The sequence below is a fragment of the Phacochoerus africanus genome, chromosome 8 (genome assembly GCF_016906955.1).
Source record: "Phacochoerus africanus isolate WHEZ1 chromosome 8, ROS_Pafr_v1, whole genome shotgun sequence".
Lineage (NCBI taxonomy): Eukaryota > Metazoa > Chordata > Mammalia > Artiodactyla > Suidae > Phacochoerus > Phacochoerus africanus.
In genome coordinates, this window is record NC_062551.1 from 134,332,881 (window position 1) to 134,357,698 (window position 24,818).

The window sequence follows — 24,818 nt, forward strand, 5'->3', positions numbered from 1 at the left end:
ACTGTGCACTAGAAGCTAAAATGAATCTTCTTATGTAACCCAATTGCCTGTGTCTCTTTGCCATCACACCACAGCTACACTCCATTTTGGTATTTCACAGCCTGCATTTAATTTGGGGATTCAATAGCTTAGGATGAGTGAGAAAAATCACCTTCCTGTCTGTATAAAGCCACAACTGTATCCACTCCTCTGTGGCACTACCATGCTGACACCCAGGACAGAGGACTGAGAGATAAATTTACACAAGTTTTGAAAGGTAATATTTGCAAATACCCAAAGACAAATTTCTCCCATTGAATAAAATCCTCTCTAAATACAGATAAATAGCATTAATATGCCAGGTAAAATCTGCTGTGGCTATAGACACTTTGAAAAGCAAACATAAATGGAATGCATTTTACATACTTCCCATAAGACTAAGCAAATAAAGTTAAAACTGGCAACCCAGGTAGATTTTGGACACATCAGCAGCTTGAATTATTCTTCAAATATTTGGGGGCTTAATTTAAAACCCCAAAGCACATTAAGCCAAAGAGTTTTAAAGAACCATGAGGGTATAAATTTAATCCACATGTTTCTGATTCACTTCTATTTGAATCATTCAAGTAATGTTTTCTAAGTGTTGCCTCAATGTCTATGATATCTTTGGGCATTTTTATGTTTTTCTCCTCAAAAACAGGAAGTCATATTTTTCCAAGAGTAAATAAACTTAAAATACCAAAGTATTCCCGACCACCGTGCACATCCAAAGCAACAGATTTTTGTGTAAAATCTCAACCTAGCAGCATCATTTTTTTTAATTGATTGATTTTGCTGGTCCAATTTTACACCATATATTTTCATGAAGGGAGACAACATACTCAAACGAGTTCAACTCCCTTTTGTCTCTTTTTTATGGCCGCACTTGAGGCATATGAAGGTTCCCAGGCTAGGGGTCTAATCAGAGCTGTTGCTACCAGCCTAGGTCAGAGGCACAGCAACGCCAGATCCAAGCTGCATCTTCAACTTACACCACAGCTTATGGCAATGCCGGATCTTTAACTCACTGAGAGAGGCCAAGGATCGAACCTGCAATCTCATGGTTCCTAGCAAGATTCGTTTCCGCTGCACCACGACGGGAACTCCAAACGAGTTCAATTTCCAAGGCCTATACCTAGCTCGATATGTTTACCAAATGACGTTGCAAACCTATGCGTCATGGACTTTATATTCACATAATGTAGAAGCAAGTGGACTTCCAGAAGATAGTTCTAAGCTGGATTCTGCAGGAAACAGACTTTAAGACGGAGATCTATATGCAGGAACTTTTCGGGGGAGTGCAAGGCGGTGGGGAAAGCAGGATTTGGCAGAGGGAGAAGCAGGACTGGAATGCAACCTCTGAGGCACAGATGATGACTGTTCAGCAATGTACCAAATGAGGCAAGGGGACAAGCCCTTTGGATCCCCACACCCATCAAGGATGACCAAAAAGAGGGGAGCACAGTCATAGGCCAGGGAAGCTCCCCTTGGCTGGGGGTAGTTTCCCTGAGAGCAAAACTCAGCCCACACAGAATCTGGGTGGGCCCCAGTGTCTACCAAAGAGGGCTGTTGCAGTTTTCTGAAAATTAATCCTTTGCACATATAGAACCTACTCAGTCTTTAAGTCTGAACCGTGTATTTACTCAGTCAGCTGGCAAAGGCTTGAGTGTAAGAAAGCCCATTTCATAGAAAAATTTCAACACAATCTACCATGGAGATTTTATTTATCACCATGTATGACCAGTGTCTGCAGGTGTTTACTCAAAGGAATTTTCTCCTCTTGTCTTCTGAAATGACTCCCTCAAAGACAAAACACCAATAAAAAGTAAATAAGTTTGGGGGAGGGAAATGTGTACACATAGAGGAAAAAGGCAGTGCTAAAGATAATAATGGGACAAAAACAACATTAAGTTCTATCACCTAATTTTTTCCTTTGCCTTCAATACTTCCCTTTTAATACCTGGTTCCTTCATGCATTCATTCAACAAATGGTTGGTTTATGACCTACTGCTTATAGAAACTAAAACATAAACCATTAATATAGAGCCTAGCCAGAAAGGACCACTGAGACTAAGAGAGGAAAGCAGCACATAAACAAAAAATTATAATATCATCGGATCAAAGTAACACCAATCCTAATTTATCCATGAAGTTCCTCTGGATGCTGACAAAATTCCTAAACTCTAGCACCTGATTCAAACCGCAGAATGTTCAGGATTCTCCAGGACACCACTTCCAACTTATACTCCTGGGGAAGCTCTGAACACACTTCCCCCTCTCCCACCTCTCTGATCCAAACCCCAATCCAAAGTATTAGATGATCCCTGAGGCCGACCAATCACGTCCGAACTTCATGGGAAGAGTGGGTCCAACGTGGAAATGAGAGCTGTCACCCACGGATTCTGTGAAATTCATTTAGCAAATTCTTCCTAAGCCCAACTCCGTGCCAGGGATTGGTCTCAGAACTGAATCCAGACACAGCAATAAACAAGGTCCCTTCCTTCAAGAAGCTTACATGTTAGACGTATAAGCAAACGACAACCCAATAAACAGAGAAATGTATCCTGTGATATCAGATACTACTAAGTGCTATGACAGAAGTAACACAGAGGAATGAAAGAGAGAAGAGAAAGGGTACTTTGGAAGACAGCCTAGCCAGACAACATGAGATTTCAGAGAGGAGTCGAGGGAGAGCCACATGGATGTGAGGGCGAAAGTACTCGAGGCAAGAGGCCACCAAGACTTCAGGGACAGGAATGTGCCCCAAATCCCTTAGAACTGCTTCTCTGCCAGCTCCTGTCATTGACCTCACACCACGTCTCCATGCTTGCCCAAACATGAAAGCAGCTTGAATTCCCATCCTGCAAGATGTATTAATATATCTCTAGCACATACCTTTTCTTCTAGATACGAATTTTGAGTTGCATGTGTCTGAGCAGTTTAAAAATTTCCTCAAAGTAGAACCCAAGTGTTATCAGTCCCTTATCCAGACAGCATCACTGCTGCTTCCAGATTCCAAACCAGGGAATACTCCCACATCACAAAGGAAACTAGCTAAAACCATTTACGAGATCGCCTCTAAAGTCAGGAACAATGCAAGAATAACCAAAAAGATGTGACACAGAACTACAAGAGAGTCTGGTTTTTTTTTTATTATTTTGTTTTGTTTTGTTTTGTTTTTAAGGCCACACCTATGGCATGTGTAAGTTCCTGGGCTGAGGCAGAATCAAAGCTGCAGTGGTAGGCCTATGCCACAGCCACAGCAACGCAAGATACAAGCCGTATCTGTGACCTACACCGCAACTTGTGACAATGCTGAATCCTTAACCCACTAAACAAGTCCAGGGATTGAACCCACATCCTCACAGACACTATGTCAGGGTCTTAACTCACTGAGCCATGACAGGAATTCCTGTCTTTAATTTTAGAATGAAATCCATTCAAAGCCCTTTATTTGGTACAATTAGATCCAATGATGAATCTTTTTAGTTTGGGAAATAAACATGCATTTCCCAGAGTTCCCGTCGTGGTGTGGTGGAAATGAATCTGACTAGGAACTATGAGGTTTCAGGTTCGATCCCTGGCCTTGCTCAGTGGTTAAGGATCCAGCGTTGCTGTGAGCTGTGGTGTAGGTCGCAGATGCGGCTCGGATCCAATGTTGCTGGGGCTCTGGCGTAGGCCGGCAGCTATAGCTCTGATTAGACCCCTAGCCTGGGAACCTCCACATGCCGTGGGTGCAGTCCCCCCCCCAAAAAAAGGACAAAAACCATGCATTTCCCATTATATATGTACATGTTTATACACTTTTCACATGAAACATATAAATATATATCCATTCCCCATCCTTTTGGCGTAGAGAGGTGCACAAGACACAAAGAGTTCCATTCTATAGTTCTTAAATACAATAATGAGAGCCAGACTCTCAAAGAAAGCAACCTTCACTAATAATCAATGTTCTAATTTGCTGTGTTGTTCCATCATTTACCATTAGCCCTGTGAGACCTGGTCTTTATGATGCCAGTATCTTCAGCAATTCAGCAAAATTCAACTAACCATTTGGTTCTTTGATTTATATCTGACAGACATCTTAGTGACGAAATGTTTACGAAATATTGACTAGAAATACCAGCATAAGACCAACAACCTTAGAAAAACCAAAATCTGCCTATGCAAGAAAACAAACTTCTTGGGTTAACTCACCCACTTAAGATATCATTTTGCTCTTCATATACTTTATACTTCTTTTCCCAATTCAAAATGATCCTCTACCCTTGAAGAGAAGGTAGACAAAGTAATAGCCTTCCAGAAAAGATCGCTCAAGTTTAATCGTGTCATAACTTGATAGTTGCTGACTTGGGTAAGAGATTAAAAATTACCACTCAGTTTCAATATTTGCCTAATAAACTCTCACCTACAGAACTCAGAATCCACATTCTGGTCAATCATTTCCAATCTCTTGACATTCATACTACTTAAGTTACAGTCAACCAGTCAACAAGTATTTATTGCTCTGCAGAACTAGTGAAATAAGCATAGCAATAATAAAAAAAATTCCTTTTAGGATTACATATTCTAGAACTGAAACATTAAAAAGAATCACAACCTGTAAAAAGACAGGAGAAAAGAGTATTAAGAAAATACTACTTGAAAGTGCTGGCAAATGTCTTCTTTTTCCCCTGACTCTAGAAACATCAAAAGAATATCTTCAATATTTATTTATTAGGATAAAGTGATTCACTAGGATGCACATAAGACAATGCTATAACTGCGATTTGACTCTCAAAGATTTTTGCATTAACTTGTTGCTAAATAAAACTGTAAGCTAGTAAGTATCTATTGTATTTTCCTGTAGTTTTCAGCTGGGATTGTAATTAATGAGTTAACCATGTTTCAAACTATAAAATTCAGATATTGAGAAAAGTTTAAAGTCATTAACAAGTTATATTTTAGACAAATATTATGAGTGTACTACATTTCTGAATCTCAATTCCTGAAATTACACACTTAAACACACACACACATAAACACACATATTTCCCCCTTTGTGGAAAAAAAGAAATTAAAAAAAAAAAAAAACATAGAGGATTTTTAGGGCAGTGAAGGTATTCTATACGCTACTGTAATGGTGGTCACATGTCAATACACACTTGTCTGTACAACACAAGGAGAATTCTAATGTAAACTACAGACTCTAGGCAATAATAATGTATTAGTATTGGCTCATGAGCTCTAACAAATGTACCACATCTATGTTCATAACAAGAGTGACTGAGGGTGGAGAGGCGGGGGACATGAGGAAGTACATGTGAACTCTGCTTTTCTCACTTTCCTATAAACCTAAAATACTCAAGAAACATAAAGTCTATTTAAAGAGAGATTTCTAACATCATATCATCTTAACTTTGTATTAGTTAAACTCAATCAAAATTAATAAAAGATCCCCGTTTCCAGCAGCTACGAATTCAAACAGTTTTAGAAATTGTGCCACTATTGATATGTTGTGATACAACACATCCTGCCAAGCCCAGAAACATTAAAAAGAATCACCTGCCTTTCTCATTTCCTCTTTTTAGAGCATGTACCTGTACCCTCATTCCAGTTTGAGGCTTAAAAATGACTGTGAACACAGCTCAAAGGGTGTCTACAGATGTTCATTCAAATGACAAATCAAACAGTTCATCCTGATCAATCATAGAGAGAAGGCAGATGGTGTCAGGGAGGGCTCTGACCTGGAAGATGTCCCCATTACAGCGTGTCTATGGGCAGTTAGAAGCTCACTTGGTTTCAAAGATATTTTAAAAACTAAGAAGCTTTTAAAATATAGGGGGGGGGAGGAATTCCCATTGTGGCTCAGCAGTAACAAACCCGACCAGTATCCATGAGGATGCGGGTTTGATCCCCGGCTTCACTCAGTGTGTTAAGGATCTGGCACTTTCAGATCTGGTATTGCTATGGCTGTGGTGTAGGGCCGAAGCTACAGCTCTGATTCAACCCCTAACCTGAGAACTTCCATATGCTGCAGGTGCAGCTGTAAAACAACAACAACAGCAACAACAAAGAGGAAAGAATAAAATAAAATAAAATAAAATAATAAAATAAAATAAAATAAATAAAATAAAATATAGGGAGGAGAATGATGGTTCAGTCATTAACACCTATGCTGTTCCTCCTGGGCATTTAGTGGATAAAGGAGAAATGTTTCAACAGAGGAATTTGTGTTGGGTGTTATCTTGGCATTCCCAAGTCTGAGTTTTTCATGCAGGTTCCATTTAACGCAATCCGTTGGCCTTAACCTAATGCACAAAGTACTTGTGTCCAGACCACAAGTTAGTGCTTCAGCTGGAACTTGCCATGAAGATGCGAATCTCAACCAGAGAATCTAGGAATGCAAAGAATCCTTGAAATAACTCAAAAATCAATCCATCAAGGAGTATCCATGGTAGACCTACTGCACATTTACTGTAGAAATAATTTTCACACTAAAAAAGTCTTTTAGAAGTATTGTTACACTGGTGTCATGGATGTACCAATAATTCATAGTTAAACAGAACACAGACCTCAGAAAATATTTCACAAAAATAAGATTATGTCTCTACTAGGAAATAAGCTCAAAAGATGAATTAAAATGTAATATCAGGGGAGTTCCGTCGTGGCTCAGTGGTTAACGAATCCAACTAGGAACCATGAGGTGGCAGGTTGCTCAGTGGGTTAAGGATCCGAAGTTGCCATTAGCTGTGGTGTAGGTTGCAGATGCGGCTCGGATCCCTTGTTGCTGTGGCTGTGGTGTAGGCCAGCGGCTGCAGCTCCAATTCGACCCCTAGCCTGGGAACCTCCATATGCCACAGGAGCGGCCCAAGAAATGGCAAAAAGCCAAAAAAAAAAAAAGTAATATCTATTTAAATAATAACAAAAATTCAGGAAAAAAATTAGAGAAAAACATGAATTCCAAAGATCCATGGCAAGAAGGAAATTTTACTACCTTCCATTGTCTTAAGCTATCACTATCACTCACTATCACTCCTATTTCTCAAAGTCAAAAGCTAGAACTAAGCAGAATTTTAAAGGTGACTCAGAACAAGCAAAAACCAAAACACCAGTGATTAATGCCAAGTTGTCCAGATTATCTGTTTCTCATTGAGTTCACTATTTCACAGTTTTCAGGTTTTTTTCCCAGAGCTGTGGCCTTCATTTTTTTTTAGTTTCTTTCAATATTTTCAGCTATCTCTTTTACCCCTTCTCAGTATTATTTCCTTTCCGACCTTCAAATTAATCTCATTTTTACTCAGACTCACTTTTTATTTTGAAACGCTACTCTATTTCAAAGCTTAAGAAGAAAAGGAGCATTATTCTATGGGAATTCTCTTTATCAAGTCCAAGAATGAACAGGGAAGTGGTTTCAAATGTTTAAAGAACTGGCCTCTGTTATTCAGATTCAAACATCTAAACTCTGAGCTCAGAAGTTCTCGCTGTGGCTCAGTGGTTAACGAATCTGACTAGCATCCATGAGGACATAGGTTCCATCCCTGGCTTTCTTCGGTGGGTTAAGGATCCGGCATTGCCATGAGCTGTAGTGTAGGCTGCATATGTGGCTCCGATCCTGCGTTGCTGTGGCTGTGGCTTAGGCCAGCAGCTTAGATCCAATTCAACCCCTCGCCTGGGAAACTCCATATGCTGCAGATGTGGCCCTTAAAAGCCAAACAAACAAACAAACAAAAAACTATGAGTTCAGATCAGAACTCTACTTGGGTTCACCTAAGACCTCCTAAACTGACAATAAGCTGGCCTCAAAATGTTGACATGCCATTGACAGATGTAGCCTAGCCTCCCCTCGGTTGGGCACCTAGGACCAATTCTGGAACACCTTGGAAAACTATTTAAATGACACAACAATTCAAGAAGCTAAATTCAAATTGTGAGGAAATAATAGGAATAGAAATAAAGACATATTTTAATATATTCTGCAGAATAAAATAGACTACCATAGGATCTGTCTGCAGTGGCAGCTCTCAAAGATTTTTCTGCTCATCAGAACCATCAGGGCTGTTTATTAAAACTCTACTGCTGGAGTTCCCATTGTGGCTCAGCAGTAATGAACCTGACTAGGATCCATGAGGACGCAGGTTCGATCCCTGGCCTCACTCAGTGGGTTAAGGATCCGGTGTTGCCATGAGCTGTGTAGGTCGCAGACGAGGCTCAGATCTGGCATTGCTGTGGCTATGGCAGAGGCCAGCAGCTACAGCTCCGATTTGACCTCTAGCGGGGAACTTCTTCTATATGCCACGGGTGCAGCCCTAAAAAGACAAAGAAACCTCTACTGCCAACAATTCTTGGACAGTGGACCTATGTGGGCTTAGAAGAATTGCATTAGCAACAACTGCCTTCATACTACTATGCAAGGTCTGACCATGACCTTTGTGTTATGTCTACCTTTTTCTCATCCTTTTGCTTTAACCTCTGTGTATCATGTATATCACTATCTTTGGGTATCAGCCTATTTCCCCATTGGTACCAAAAAAAAAAAAAAAAGGCATGAAAATAATCTTGGCTGCCATCAGTATCTACTACACAAGGATGTTTTCTCTTTCTTTGTATGTTTTCATTTTTTCCAACGTAAAGTAAACTGTTTGAGAGAGTTATATAGTCATAGTTATCAATCATAGGTTTGTTTTTTTTTTGGTTTTTCTACCTAGAGAATCATATAAATGATTTGTGTTCATTGCTAATTCTTTAACATTAGCCTTTACTTCCAAAGAAAAATACCGAGATGTTAAATAGAGCTGCTGGCTAAACTGAAAAAGAGAAGGGAATGAAATGATAAGGGAAGAATCCCTGGCTCTTCTGCCAATCATAGCCCTCCCTGCATTACTGGCATCCTGGGTTAATGAATGAGGGATTTGTTTATCTGCTCTATCCATCTAATTCACCTGAACTATCCAACTATCTCAACTCAACTCACCACCTCCCTTTGCAAACTAAGGCCTGGTCATTGCGTGTGGAGAAGAAGCCAGACTATAAATTACAAGCCTATGTGACTTTCTATCAAGACTTACTGGGGTCCATTCCAATATTGTTTTAGAGTTGGTCACTTGTTTTCACATTTTAGAACCTAATCATATGCAGTATATTCAAATCACGTTATTTCTGTTAAAATCACTTTATACCACACTACAAGCAAGTAACATGATGGTTAGAATTGTTTAGCAAGATATTTCTTTTAATTCTGGGCTTGCGAGGAAATCACTGTGTCATACATAGCTTAATTCTAAGCCAGAGCTAAGTGCTAAAATGAGTTCTGAGTACGAGTAAATCCCAGTATTTAAAAGATGAAACGGCAATTACCCATCAAGGTTAACAACTTTGAAATAGACAACAAACCTTGTACTGAATATAGATTCACTGAAGAAAGCAGAAATTGTCAAAACCATAGGTCCTTACCAGAAAGGGACTCCAGCAAACGCAGGAGACGCACATTATAGCCAGGAGCTGGATGACCATTTCAAAATGATGAGACCTGCCTTGTCTGTGCTGCTGACTTTTAAATTTAACTTTTAAAAGTGAAATTCCCGTGATGGCATTGCAAAAGAATGAAATACTAAGGGCTAGGAGCCCCAGAAAAGAAAAAAGTAAAAGATAAAACCTATCTTCCCAGTCTGTGATATGATCTGTTTGGTAGAAACACCAGGTCCTTGACGCTTGAATTTTGTAGTCACGATGCCCAAGGATGGGTAGCAAAGCTACAAAAACAGCAAAAAAACACGCGCCACTCAACATCATCTTAACATGTTTGGATGTAATTTTCGTAGAATGAAATATTGGTTTGGTGACTCCAATACATCGCTCAATGGCCATCACACTGCCTAGAAAAAGAGGGCACAGACCAGAGAACACCATGCAGATACCAAAAATACTGCAAAGGACGTTTGATTGGTCAAAGCGGATCCAGTCTTTATTAGAAGCATATACAAAGACTGCTATGGCTCCATTGATGAGGTGGCCAAAGAAATCTGTGATTACTAGGGTACTAGCCAAAAGCAAAAAGGATGACTTGTATTTCTGTCTAAATCTCTGGTATGCCTTCATGAGAATAGCAATGGCAAGGCTGTTTGATAAGATTCCCACTGTCATGAAGATTATTGAAAAAGACACCGAAAGCCCTTTTTCCGTTTGGCAAGTTGCATTTGAAAGGAGCTCGGTTGCAGGAGATGCTGGCTCTTTGGAACTGTTCATGGACATTGTTGTGGAGTAAGAGCTGGCCACTCAAGTCATCTCCTTCTCAAAACACTGCAGGCTTGCAGTCCAGAGATCTGTAGCATGAAGACAGAGAAATTATGAGCACTGGATCTGACAATTAAAGACAAAGCATCCCCTAGCACCCTGTGGTGGAAATCAGATTTATCTACCCTATCATGAGCAAGGTTGCCTCATACTGAAAACAGTACACATCTGCCTGTGGCTCCACATTCCATTTTCAAGGTGAAGAAACTCCCAGAATTGAGACCCCTTGGTTAACCTCTGTGGCTACTCTACAAGTGGCCACCTCCTAAATACTCACCTGACACTTCACTGACACCTTAAAACTTAAAACCTGAAAAAAGTTTATGAAGTTGTTAACAAAATTAGATTTAAACCCAACTGAGTTTCTAAAAGTCTAAGACTCTATTCCAGTAACTAAATGACCTTCTAAAGTCTCTGCTTTTTTTCTCTGATGGGCTTTGTCCCCAAAATGCAGATTGTTCCTTTAGGAACTATACCACTTTGTCAAGCAGACAAAATAATCTCCAAACTTTGGGAGGGTGCAGAGTGGAGCAGCAAGCTCACTGATGTTGAATAGGGCTTCTCTGAATAAGCTGTAAAACTTTTGGTTTTAAATCAAATAACGACAAACCGTATGCATCAGTGTCCCATGGAAGCCTCAGTGTTGAGTCTAAAAAGATTTTTCTGGTCCAGTTACCACCTGCACAGAAATGCCCGTTCGTGATAGGAAAAGAGGCAGGCCGAGCTGAGGGCACATCTGCCTAGATGCTAAGTTACAGCTTCAGGGGAGAACATCCAAAAGCAAATGATTTCTTTGTCGCTCTCTCCCTATTGAGTTGAGGCCTGAGTCACAGATCCTCTATACCCACCACCATTGCCACCCCGCCCCAATTCGGCTGGCCTTTCCCGAGCAGCTTTCCGGGAGGCTAGGAATTCTGGAGCCAGCCTCTCCTGGGACCGGCCCAACTGGGGCCGCCCCGGCTGCCTGGAGGGAGGCCGCCTCCTCCGAGTCTTACTCACAGCTCGACTTTCGCCCAATACTACCGCACCGCCCCCAGGCCTCTGCTTGCAACATCCTTCCCAAACCTCTTAACTTGCTGAAACTTTCTGCGATTGCTCAAACGCCAGAGGGCCGGTATCCCTCCCACCCCGGGGGGCGCCCAAGGCCTGCGCTGACCCGGCTGTGGGAGTGTCACGGGCAGGGAAGGAAGGGGCGAGAAAAGGATCTCTTCCTTGACCCGTTTCCCTCCTTTGGCACCCGTTTCTACCCGGTGCCCAGGCGCGCGACTCCCAGTCCGGAAAGATCAGCCGGGGTACCCTTTTTCTCTGCTGCCCCCGCCCCCCCAGCTTGGGGTATCCGGTTTAAACTTATTGGCAAGCGCAGACCAAGGTGCCCTCCCGGGTGGCCGGCTGCTCCTGCTGCCGGGCGACCAGGCGTGGGGTGGCTAAACCTCAGTCAGGTTGAGCATTGGAAGGCCAATGCGTGGGAATCCGGCCGCCAGAGGGGTGGTTACCTTGGCATCCCCGGCCGCGGGCAGGGCTCTAGGCAGAGCAGAAGAGCGCGCCGGTCCATGGGCCATCCCGCGCCAAGCGCCGCTCCGCAGCCGCCGCACGATCGCGGAGCGGCGCGGCGCTCCGGCTCCGGCTCTGAGTCGCTGCGCGTCCTTCCGCGCGCTCTCCCGGCGCGGAACCTGCTGGGCGCTAGGCTCCTCGGATCACTTAGCACCTAGCGGCGCTTGCAGCCTGGGCGGGGTGGAGGGCGCGGTTGACCTCCGCCCCTTCCCCTCCTCTCCGCCCCTTTTGCCTCGAGCCCAGAGCCGGACCAGGAGAGACGTGAGCACCGCTCGGGCTCCTTTATCAGCATCCGCGATGTCCTCTCAGCTGCCCGACCACTTAGGGGAAAGTTTTTAGTCATTTTCCAGCTAAAGGCGCCATCGCTCAGGCTGTAAAACAGCCTCCCGGAGAGCTGGGAGAAGCCTGCAGACAACTGTCGAGACAGCGTGTGGAACTGTGAGATTTGTAGTTTGCAGACCATTCATCTCAAAGCCAGCTCCAAAGGGATAAAGAAATCAGGTAGAAAGAAAGAAATGATGTATTTGAGGAAGGGCTTAGTGACCAGTATCCCCAGAGAGTTCAAAACAGGTCTTTGGGCCACATGTTGTCAATGGAAAGTCACTCACTGCCTTAGTGACTGGACATTTCTAGCTTTCTGAAGAATGTGAGAAAAAGGAATGCCAGGTATTCTCAAAGACACCTGCAGATAAAGCATTAGTAGCAATTTTTTTTTTTTTTTTTCCATTTCTTGGGCCGCTCCCGCGGCATATGGAGGTTCCCAGGCTAGGGGTCGAATCGGAGCTGTAGCTGCCGGTCTACGCCAGAGCCACAGCAACGCTGGATCCGAGCCTCGTCTGCGACCTACACCACAGGTCACGGCAATGCCGGATCGTTAACCCACTGAGCAAGGGCAAGGATCGAACCCGCAACCTCATGGTTCCTAGTCGGATTTGTTAACCACTGCGCCACGACGGGAACTCCAGTAGCATCTTAATGATTATAAAAGCCCAATGATGAGAGTTTCTTGTGGTATGTTGACCCAAAGAGATGTGAATCTCTCTTTTGTGGAGATCATTTTATGATCAAGTAAAGAAATATCCACTACTTCCTTAAGAATGATCATTCAGAATTAGGAATATAAAATTATAAAATTATCATTTTAATGCTGTAACTGCTTTTTGCTAATATTGTTTTGATTCATACCTATGAACAATATCTCGTTTTTATAAGGAATCACTTATGGAAATCTCGGACTGAACTTTGATCTTTTATCAATAAAATGTTGCCACAACATTCAGGAAAAATCAGTGCCACATGGAAATAAACCCTCTTTTCCCCACTTTAAAATCAGAAAGGGCCTCTAAATTCTTGGACGTTGAAAAGGATCATAAAATGCTAATGTGAGATAAAATAAATTAGCCATTAACTATAGAAAAGAATGATTGCACAGTTTTCCCCTGTGGTAGATACTGAGATCTTTTTAATGATATGGTTATAACTTGCAAACTACACTGTTCCTCAGGTACCGTCAGGGAATTGAAAATTCGGTTAACCAAATGTTTTGGTTAGCAGAGAATATTATATTTTTAAAAAGCTGTGTACAGAGTTCCCGTCATGGCGCAGTGGAAACTAATCCAACTAGGAACCATGAGGTTGCAGGTTCAATCCCTGGCCTTGCTCAGTGGGTTAAAGATCAGGCATTGCCGTGAGCTGTGGTGTAGGCCAGCAGCTGTAGCTCTGATTAGACCTCCATATGCCATAGGTGCAGCCCTAAATAAATAAATAAATAAATAAATAAATAAATAAATATAATTTTAAAAATTAAAAAGCTGTGTAATAAACCACACCAAAAATGTGAATGACACAGAGCACTATTCTTTAGTGATTAATAGCACTTAATCACCTTAGATGAAATTATCTAAATACTTATGTCTCTCCCATTGAACTAAATTCTTGCAGAGGTCTGATTTCTCTCTCCACCCTTACTCAGGACTATGCTTGGTCACTTATAGAATGTTGTCTGAATTCATCAAAATGACAACTAGCATTTCCAGTATTAAATCTCAAGACCTTGAAAAGTCTTTCCTCTCTCACTGGCATATCTCACTAACATCAGTGACTAAATCTACTGGGTATTAAAAAGAGAGAGAGAGAATTCTCAAATTCTCATTAATACAATTTTAAGTCGTGATATTTATTATGCAATATGTTCAAAACCAGTAACGTCTTCTTCAAAGTACTAGATAAATCTTATTTTTTAAAAAAGAATCTACTTTGCATGTATCCTTGGAGTTCCCTTTTTAGAATCCATTCCTTAAGCAAGACGCATTTCCCCTGAGTATCAATAAAAGATGCTAATGCACCTACAACTCTTCTCAAGATAGAAGAATATGTTATTATTAGAGCAAGCTATTAATCGGTATGGAAGATTAAACAACTGACTATGCTTAGAAAAAAAAAAATGTCTGGCTTTATGGCACCCAAATCTGATCCCCTATTCAAAGTTCCCAGTGGTAGCCTCTGACTGCTTATATAAGGAGGAAGAGCTGGTGAATCAACAGATGAGAGAAACTAACAGACGAAAAATTAGCAGTGGGAGAAGGGAGCTGGCTGATAAATCTTCTGAAAAGCAGTCATTGGTATTGTCACTACTGAGAAATGGACTCGCAAAAAAAAAAAAAAACCCTCTTAATTTATACATTCATTTAACTAATTTCTTGAGCACCTGAGTTATGTCAGGCACTGTCTCTAAGGGAGAGGTACAGCTATGAGAACAAAGCATCCACATTCTTGCTCTAGTGAGGCTTCTGGGCTGGGGTTGGGGGGGGGCACTTACTTTCGTGGAGCAGGTGCCCACAACCTTGATATGACTTAGTGGCTTCCCATTGGGTTAAATGGAGGCAAAGCTTATGTTAGCCTGTCTACAAGGAGAAAACATACCATGACAGGTGTGTGCTTGGCAATCACACCTGTCATGGTGTGATTCAGGATTCATTCAGGATTCGATGCATAGCGCTTCGCTCAGAAGAGCGTGCACACTATAATCAAAGTCAGAGAAACCAGGACTCAATTACACCGAGGCTGAAACAAAAACTCCATGTAAATCCAAGGGAGTGTTGGAAGTTGATTTTTATAGTTTTAATAAAACTGTCTAGGAAAGCTTTTCTGGAATTTGCCATGGACATTAATGCTAGAAACTATGCCCCAGTTTGGTAGTAATGAAAATAATAACAACTTCTTTTTTTATTTTTATTATGTGAACTACTTGCAACATGCAAAATAACATATGTAACACATTTGTAAGTTGTGAATTATAACACAAAATAAACACTCATACACCTACTTCCTAATTGAAGGACTGCATTAATTTCCTAGGGCTGCTGTTATAAAGTACCACAAACTAGGCGGCTTAACCAAAGAAATGTATTGTCATATATAGTCTGGAGGTTAGAAGTCCAAAAACAAGGTGTTGGCAGGGTTAGTTCTTTCTGAGGGCTGTGAAGGAGAATCTGTTCCAGGTCCCTGGCCTAGCTTCTGATTATTTGCTGGCAATCTTTATTGCTCCTTGGCTTGAAGATGTATCACTCCAGTCTCAACCTTTATCTTCACATCCATTCTCTCTATACCTTCATCCTCACTTGGCCATCTTCTTGTAAGTCCAGTCATATTGGATTTGGGATCCCTCCTACTCCAGTAGGACATGATATTAATTGATTACATCTGCAAAACCCTATTTCCTAATATGGTCACATTCTGAGATACTAGGAGTTAGGGCTTCAATGTATCTTTTTTCAAGGGGTGTAAATCAATCCATAACAAGAACTATACTAGAATGTCCTCAATATTGTTACCTCTATCTGCATATTTCTGTCTTCATTTCATCCATCTATACCCCTCCTACAGAGACAACAGAGGTAACAACTGTCCTGAATTGTGTGTTTGTCATCATTCTCTTGCATTTTTTGTTTTATCATAAAAATGTGCTGATGAACCAAGATATTATTTAATTTCCCTTGTTTTGTAACAATCTTCTGTAACTTGCTTTTTTAATGCAAGATTTATAAGATTCACACATATTATTGTATGTAATAGTGGTTATTCATTTAAAATATTCTATAATAACCTAATGTTTGCATATCCAATTTTTTAAAGTATCATTGTGTTAATAACCATTGGAGTTATTTTCAGCTTTTTGTTCTTAGGAAATAATATATGAATAATCTTGTATTTTTCACTCTGTGCAGGAGTTTCTTTAGGATATATATGTTGAGTGAAATGACTGAGTCACAGGGTATGAGAAGGTCTAACATTCCAAGATAAAGCTAAAATCTTGTATCAATTCACATTCCTTCAAACTGTGCCTAAGTGTTTTCCTTCAGCCACATTTGCAATAACACTTGGAATTGTCTATCTTTTTAATGATTACCAACCAAATGGTTGTAAAATGATATCACATTCTGGACCTAAATTACATTTCTCTTTCCTATTTCTTCTGTGAAATATCTCTTTGCCTCTTTTGTCCAAATTTTTATAGGGTTATCTGTCTTATTAAGTCTATGTGTTCTAGATACAAATCCCCTATTTGTTATAGAGCAAACATCTTTCTCCAAATCACAGCTTGCCTTTTCATTTTCTTTACTCTCATTTCCTTGCTATCATTTTGTTACAAACAGTTCTTAATTTAATGCAATCAAGCTTAAGTATTTTGTCTCATCTTTTGTGTTGTACTTTAGCATTTCTGTGTGTGTGTCACATTTTAAAAGGCTTTCCAGAACCTAGATTATAAAGATAGTCTACTACGTATTTTTGAAACATTTTAACATTTTTGTCTTTCACATTCAAGCCATTAATCTTTCAGATAATGATTTTTGAGTATTTGGGAGGTAGGAATCCATGGTTTTTCTCCATATGGATAATCAATATTTCTGGTGCCATTATTAAATAAACCCGCTATTATGGGCTGCATTGTGTCCCCACAAATTCATATATTAAAGTCCTAATCCTAGCACCTCAGACAATGACGTGATTTGGAGATAAGATCTTTAGAGAGATAAGTTAAAAAGAGGCCATCAGGGTGGGCCCTAATCCAATATGATTAGTGTCCTTATCAAAAGGGGAAATTCGGTGACAGACACACATGCAGGGAACATGATGTGAGCATGAAGATGGCCAATTACATATCCTGGAAAAAGGCCTGAAACAGAATCTTCTCTCACAGCCCTTGGGATGAACCCATGCTGCCAACACCTTGATTTTGGACTTCTAGCCTCCAGAACTGTGAGACAGTTCATTTCAGTTGTTCAACTCACCTAGTGTGTGGTACTTTGTTAGGGCAGCCCAGGCAAATTTATACATCCTCCCTTCCCCACCAAACTGAAATATGTATCTCTCCAAGACCAAGTTGCCATATATCCACGGGAAAACTGCTACTTGTTGACTGCCTACCATACAATAAAAACTGTACTAAGTACTTTCATCACGGTATAATATTTACTCCTCTAAACAAATGCGTGAAGGCCAAGTGGCCAACATCTCTTACCCGAATTATGGTGACAACCTCCTCCGAATTGTCTCCAGGCTTGTTCGATTCCAATCCATTGTCCTGTGCAGTCAGAATGATCTATTGAGTATGGGCTCCCAGGCCACACTGGCCAGATTCATAGTCAAGGCCCTGTACTAATAACTAGCTCCATAATCTTAGAAAATTACCTATTTGTGTTATGCCCTCGTTTCCTCATTTTAAAAATGCAAAAAGCAATAATACCTACCTCATGGACTTGTTATAAGAATTAAATTAGTTAAGTGCTCCGAAAGTACCTGATGTGTTCCCCATGTGGTAGGAATTACTATATCTTATAAAAATGCATATATGGTTATGTTGGTCCCCAACTTCCAACCTTGAAATGCCTTTCCTTTTCTCATTATTTCCCCCAAGCAGTTTCTCCGAGGCCTCGGTTCATACGAGGTTAATTTTTTTTTCAAAAATCAATTAGGTTTGGAAAGCTATTAAACAAAGGTTATACAGAATCCTTTAATTGATGACCATTAAAAGATATTAATGTGTGTTGTGAATCTTCTGGAAGGGAGAGAATGCTCATTGGGTCCCACTGGACTCTGGTCTCCTTGGGAAGGACTGTATGGGAAGTGCTCTTGTCACCTTAGGATACAGTCTGAATTCTCTACGGGTGGTTTTCACGGCTCTTCCTAATCTGTCTCCCTACATCTGCCCCGAGGCTGCACTCTCATTCCTCACCCTTAGAACTCTGCCTCGGTGACACTGACAGCCTCAGCTCCTGCAACCTATCCCTTGGGCTTCTGTCACCTCTATCTTTAGCGATCTTCCTTCAACCCCTCACACACTGCCTGATGCCGATTCAGGCTTCAGAGTTCAGCACACATTGGCGTGCTTTCTGTACATCATGCTAGCTGCACGTCTATCCTCACAATTGTTTCCGCCACCATGCATGTGCTGTGGAGGTGCTCAGAAATGAATGAATGAATGAACGAATGAGCTAGACATACTATAGACGTGGGAACCCAAGCACAAAGAAGTTAAGTAACTTGCCTGGTTAGAGTGGCAAGTCCATGTGACAAAACCAAGACTGTCTGGCCGCAAAAACCATGCTCTTACCAACTCTTTGTACTTCTTCTGGGTTTAATATAACATGAAGTGCTATCCTTTATGAACAGGGTTTGTTGTTGCTAAGCCTCACCACCAGAAGGACAGATGCCCGTATTGTTTTTCTGTCAGTGCAAAAAGTTTTGCAATAATCCATCTACATTCTTTCACAATATCCCAAACCAACAGTGCCACTTTTTTGACTGATGTGTTTGTTAACTCTTCAAGACAGGAAGAATCAAAAGTCTATAAGGTGGAAGGAAGAGAAAGGTTAGAAGGAAACAGAATAGAAAGATAATATTTATTGATTTTCGTCCCTGTGCCCAGCACTGTGACAAGCTCTTGATTTTTTATTATTTTTCTAAATTTTATTGGAGTATAGTTGATTTAACAATGTGTGTTAGTTTCAGGTCTACATCAAAGTGAATCAATTTTAGAGAGAGAGAGAGAGAGGGAGATAGATGATAGAGAAAAAATATTATTTTTCCCATTCTTTTCCCATGTAGGCCATCACAGAGTATTGGGGAGATTTCCCTGTGTGACACAGTAGATCCTTGTCACTTATCAATTTTGTATATAGTAGTGTATATATGCCACTCCCAACCTCCCAATATATCCCTCCCCTCAGAGTTCCTCTTTGGTAACCATAAGTTTGGTTTTGAAATCTTTGAGTCTATTTCTGTTTTGTGAATAAGTTCTTTTGTATCATTTTTATTAGATTCCACATATTAGTGATCTCATATGATATCTGTCTTTCTCTGCCTGACTTATTTCACTTATTGTAATAATCTCTAGATCTATCTATGTTGCTTCAAATAGCATTATTTCATTCTTGTTTATGGCTGAGTACTATTCAATTGTGTATATGGACCAGGTCTTTATCAAATCCTCTGTTGATGGGCACTTAGGTTGCTTCCATGTCTTGGCTGCCATGAACATTGGCGTGCACGTATCTTTTCACATTATGGTTTTCTCCAGATATATGCCCAAAAGTGGGGTTGCTGGATCATATGGTAGTTCTATATTTAGTTTTTAAGGAACCTCCATGCTGTCCTCCATAGTGGTTGCACCAAGTTATATTCCCACCAACAGTGTAGGAGGGTTCCCTTTTCTCCACAATCTCTCCAACATTTATTGTTTGTTGACTTTTTGATGATGGCCATTCTGACTGGTGTGAGATGATACCTCACGGTAGTTTTGATTGGCATTTCTCTAATAGTTAGCGATATTGAGCATCTTTTTATGTCCTTTTTGACCATCTGTTTTCTTTGGAAAAATGTCTATTTAAATCTTCTAATCTTTTTTTTTTTCTCTTTTTACGACCACACCTGTGGCACATGGAAATTCCCAGGCCAGGGATCTACACCACAGCCACAGCAACACCAGATCCAAGTCACAACTATGACCTATGCCACAGCAATGCTGGATCCTTAACCCACTGAGTGAGGCCAGGGATCAAACCCACATCCTCACAGATACTATGTCAGGTTCTTAACCCACTAAGCCACAATGGGAATTCCCATGGAAGGCTCTTTAATGTGCAAATCAATGCCACCAGGTGATCATTTTATCCTCATTACACAGAGGAGAGATAAGGAAACTGAAGCCCAGAGAACATAAATTCTTTGCCCAAGATCACAGAGCTATGATGAAATTTTGATGCAACCCAAACCATGATCTACTTAGAAATTCCTGCTTCATTTGGGGACAGGGGGCCAGTGCAGACCCTCTTAAACCTCCCCACCAGCCTGAACCCTGTTCTAGGCTACCCCCTCTGGAGCCTTGGATGCCTGTCACTATTCACTATTTATTCTATAAATTTATTGGGCAGGGTGTTTTGCTAAAGGACTTTGGAGATGAAGAGACATGTAGCCCCAGCATCTGCCCCCAAGAAACTTAAAATCTAGACTGGCATGCTATTTCTTTTTAATGACCCCCCCTCATTTTTTTCACCTTTCTTTTCATTTCACCTTCATTCTTTTCCAGGCTCCTATTTTTCCTTTTGATACTTTCCTTCCTGATTTATCTGACTTCAACATTTGATATAGATATCTGGAATCCAACAATGGAACAAATTCAATCCACCCAGTAAATTATTATTTTTAAACAGCCCAGAGCAGGTCAGACACAAGACATAGGTGTGTGACAAAAGTGCAAGTGACAAGCAAGATTTTGTGTTATGGGAGCGGATGAACCAGATGTAGCATCATAGAAATGCCTGAAGGCATTGAGGACTCTGGCACGGGGCCAAAAAGAAAGATGGTGTTATGCAAAAAACCCCCACTTTGCCTCCTTCACTTTTTTTGCTTGTTTGCATATGAAAAGATATAATTTACATTTATTGAGAACTGACTATGTCTCAAGGACCATGCTAAACACTTTCCAGATGTATTTGACTAACTTTCCCAAGAACTGTATTAAAAAAAAAAAAAAAAAGGCAAAACCATGAGTTTCATGTGGCAACTGAGGCACAGAAAGATTAGGGGTTAAATTGCGAAACAGTAGAGGAGGAACTCAGTACCAGGTCTATTCAGCTTCTTGCCCCTAACCTCTGGCCTGACTGCCTCCCTGAATATGATGAGCAGCCAAGACTCTCCTGCACACTGTGGCTGGACATGCAGGGTTGTCCCAGTATTGGCAACTGTCACAGAATGTCCTTTTGTGGTTAAGTGGTTATCAAGGGTCATCTTGATTCCTCATCTGCATTCAATACTTGTCCACAATTTTCATGCGAATTTTTATTTTGTGAAGTTTTGAAACACCCACATCAAAATCCAAAGCAAATCTGAAACCACCATGAAGGATGATGAGACCATCCTTGTAAAGAGAAAAGGATAGAAAACTGCCCCTAAGGGGGAAATAAATAAATAAATAAATAAATAAAAATGACTCCCTTGAACTTCAACTCACTTGAAGATTGCTCGAAAAAGAAAATGTTGATAGGTCCACTGTTCCTCCAACTCAACCCAAAGGGAAACTGCTTTCTCTGAAAGATGGAACCATCACAGCTGTGGAAACAACATCAAAAAAGCTGAGTTCCAGAGAATGGGACTGGCTTCTTGGACACGCAGCCAGTGCGACCTTGACATTTGTTAATCATTTTATCTTTGAACGTGTGTATGTAAGTGAAGTCCACTGGGACAACAGAGCCTGCACCACAGGCTTCGACCTCAGACTCCTGCACTATCCCACCTCTCTGGGATAGGCCTCCTTGGGATGGGTTCTTGGCCAACCATTCCCCTGTCCCAGACTCTAGTCAGCTTTCCTTACACCCTTACCACGTGGCTGCTGCCACTCGTCACCTAGTATCATAGTCCATGAACACAGGTCAGAAAAAGAATTTTCCAGGAGTTCCCGTCAAGGCGCAGTGGTTAACGAATCCAACTAGGAACCATGAAGTTGCGGGTTCAATCCCTGCCCTTGCTCAGTGGGTTAAGGATCTGGTGTTGCTGTGAGCTGTGGTGTAGGTTGCAGACGCGGCTCAGATCCCGCATTGCTGTGGCTCTGGTATAGGCCGGTGGCTACAGCTCTGATTAGACCCCTAGCCTGGGAACCTCGATATGCTGTGGGAGCAGTCCAAGAAATGGCAAAAAGACAAAAAAAAGAAAGAAAAAGAATTTTCCAGCATAGTGAGGTGAAAGGAAAGAAGTATTTATTGAGCTAAGAGATGCTGTTAGCACAGTGGGATGATTTTCTGATGATGCGTGGCCACATCTGTTTTTATAGCCCAGGGAGAGGAGAGGTCTTACAATATCCCTGCTGACTTGCTGATTGGTTGGAGGAAGAGAGGACTTAAGACACTGTTGTTGGTTGGTTGGGGGCAGTGTATAAGGCCCCCATAGGGGTGGAGTGAGGAGTGGGCCACATACGTTGTCTAGTTAAAGGCAGGAAGGAGCAGGCCAGGTTGCTTAAAGGAGGGAGGTGGGATTACAATGTGACAGGTAGGGTGATGATAATCAGTCTGGTAATTCCTGTCTTGGCCAGAGGCATTGAGTTCTGTTTCCTTAAAGAGGCTTGAAGTCCAACATCTAGGAAGGGGCCAGGCCACAAGCTTGGATAAGGTGAGGGTTATGCACACACCCGGTGGCATCTCAAGGCCAAGCATGCTGTTGCCTTCCCACTCCAGGTGAAACTTGTCTGGGCCAGGGCAGCAGCAGGCCTCTCACCCCTTCATCTAGGGACTGAGCACATCCTGGCACAGAGTTTGAGGTCTTCATGGTCACTCATCTACCAGGGGTTGTGGCAATGGGCCCATGAAAACAGGGAGCCTGGCTCAACACCCCTGGCCCAAGCTCCCACCTGGAATGCTGCATATGGGGTCCTTTGTCTGATGGGAGGAGGAGCCCAGTAGCCATCAGGAAGAAGTAAACGCACATGCACCCCACATCATGGAGCGGGACACTTGGGTACCAGTGAGGATTTTGTACTGGCCCCTATGCCCCAAGAACCCCTTCAGCCAGCTCTCTTCTTCCTTCCAACTTTCCTCATTCTGTCTTGAGTTTGTCTCTAACCAGCTGCAGGCACCCTTGAAGGACAAGCCACAAAATACAAACTGTGTAATTTTGATGACCCCACACCCAAGTGAAATGCAGTGATATTTGCATTTGAATTGGCATTGCACAATATAGAGAAGGACAATATAATTCATGCTAGCAATGAAACATTTTATTTTTTGTTTTCTTAGACCATCTAATAGCAAATAAACAACACGATGACAAGTCCAGAGACCACACACAAAAAAAAAGCTTTATATTTCACTATCTTTAACTGCACTTTTTTTTCTGCCTTTTGCATTTCTTTCTTAGCTTCCACCCATGGAACACTGGATTCTAGTCATCTGGGTACTCCTAGGTTGTAACATACAATCAATAAACATTGTAAGTGAATGAATAATTTCCTAAAACAATTTTTCCTTTATGGAACAAAAAACTTTCTACCTGTTAGACTGACAAAGAGGCATTTTGTATCTTCAGCACTTTTGTTTCTTCCATAAAACTTTGCACAAGTCCTTTGTTGATGTTCATTAGTGTATACTGAATAACCACACACATTTGTGTTTTCCCTTGTCTGTGTAATTGTATCGCTCTAGACAATAAGTGGAGATCAAAATTATAGACTGAAAAAATTAAAACCAAAAAATACTTGCAAATTATCCAACACACAAGGCAGAAAAAATAATTGCGAGGAAAAGTCATTCTCAGAATGACTTGTGCAACTAATTAGCCACATTCTCCACAACATGTTTCCTATCCAGGCAGAGTTGAAGCATCACAGCTCATTTTCTAAAAGTCAGTTAGAACTTATTCTAACGTGGCTGATATTGTTTCTTCTTCTACCATACAATTTTAAAAAGTCAAATTGCAAGTGGAAAGCTCTGTATGGTCATGAATCTTTTTTAAAGTACAAAAAAAAAAACCTTGGCTTTCAGAGTGTAACGTCTCTGACAGTAAGCGGCTCTCATCTTGTGAAAGTGTCAGCCAGAGCCCGTTATCACTAATCAGAAGGAACAACACGGCTGTCAGAACGTTGTGTCCTTGACAAAAGAAACTTCGCCTTTTTCACACATGTTGGGAATTTTTCTTTCATAACATCATCGTAATTGAGAATAAGCCTTTATTCTCAATAGGAAAACCATCAGACTGAAAGGTCTCCCTTTCCAGAACACCTTTCCTGTGCCCTGAATATCTTTCTGCATCTCTGCCACAGCTGATGGTTTAAGCACAACTGAATGAGGGTAAAACTTAGTCTCAAACTGTGACCATTCTCCTAACATCTCCAGTCCTTTTTTTTAAACAATCCCAGGTATCCGGCAGGTCAATGTATTAGTCATCTTTGATGCCCCCACTCTCCTTAGGCCACCAACAGCTCAAAATGCCAACTCAGTCACCAATCAGCTGATTATCTTGGACAAGTCATCGGACCCCTCCGATCTTCAGATGTCTCATCCACACATTGGAGGACAACAGGAAAAAGGGAGAAAAAGAGAAATGGCCAGTCTAGAACGGTCCTTAAGATTCTGTATTAGTCAAGGTTCTCCAGAAAAACAGAATTAATAAGGTATGTGTGTGTGCATATATACATCACATATACACACGCACGCACACACGTGATATATTACATATATACATTATATACACAAGGTATATCACACATATAGTATGTATAAAATATATGTTACATATAATATATTATATATATAATGTATATTGTGTATATTATATTATGTTTGTATAATATAATATACATGTATATTAATTATGTATATTAACTATGAATGTTCAGTCCACAGGCAGAGACCTGGAAGAGCCATGTTCTGGTTCCAATTCAAAGACCCCTGGAGAATTCCCTCTGACTTGGGAGGCCTATCTTCCTG

At 41.1% G+C, this 24,818-nt stretch overlaps 1 protein-coding gene across 1 annotated transcript in view; it reads right to left on the bottom strand.

The window, feature by feature from the left end:
* PTGFR (prostaglandin F receptor) overlaps positions 1-11,972 on the bottom strand; it is a 47,740-nt gene extending 35,768 nt beyond the window's left edge. The window contains exons 1-2 of the mRNA XM_047794295.1: positions 11,787-11,972; positions 9,454-10,322 (exon numbers count right to left, since the gene is read on the bottom strand). Coding sequence (XP_047650251.1) covers positions 9,454-10,251 — 798 coding nt within the window. The 5' untranslated portion in view covers positions 10,252-10,322; positions 11,787-11,972. The remainder of the gene's footprint in view (positions 1-9,453; positions 10,323-11,786) is intronic.
* Between the last annotated feature and the right edge of the window lie 12,846 nt (positions 11,973-24,818).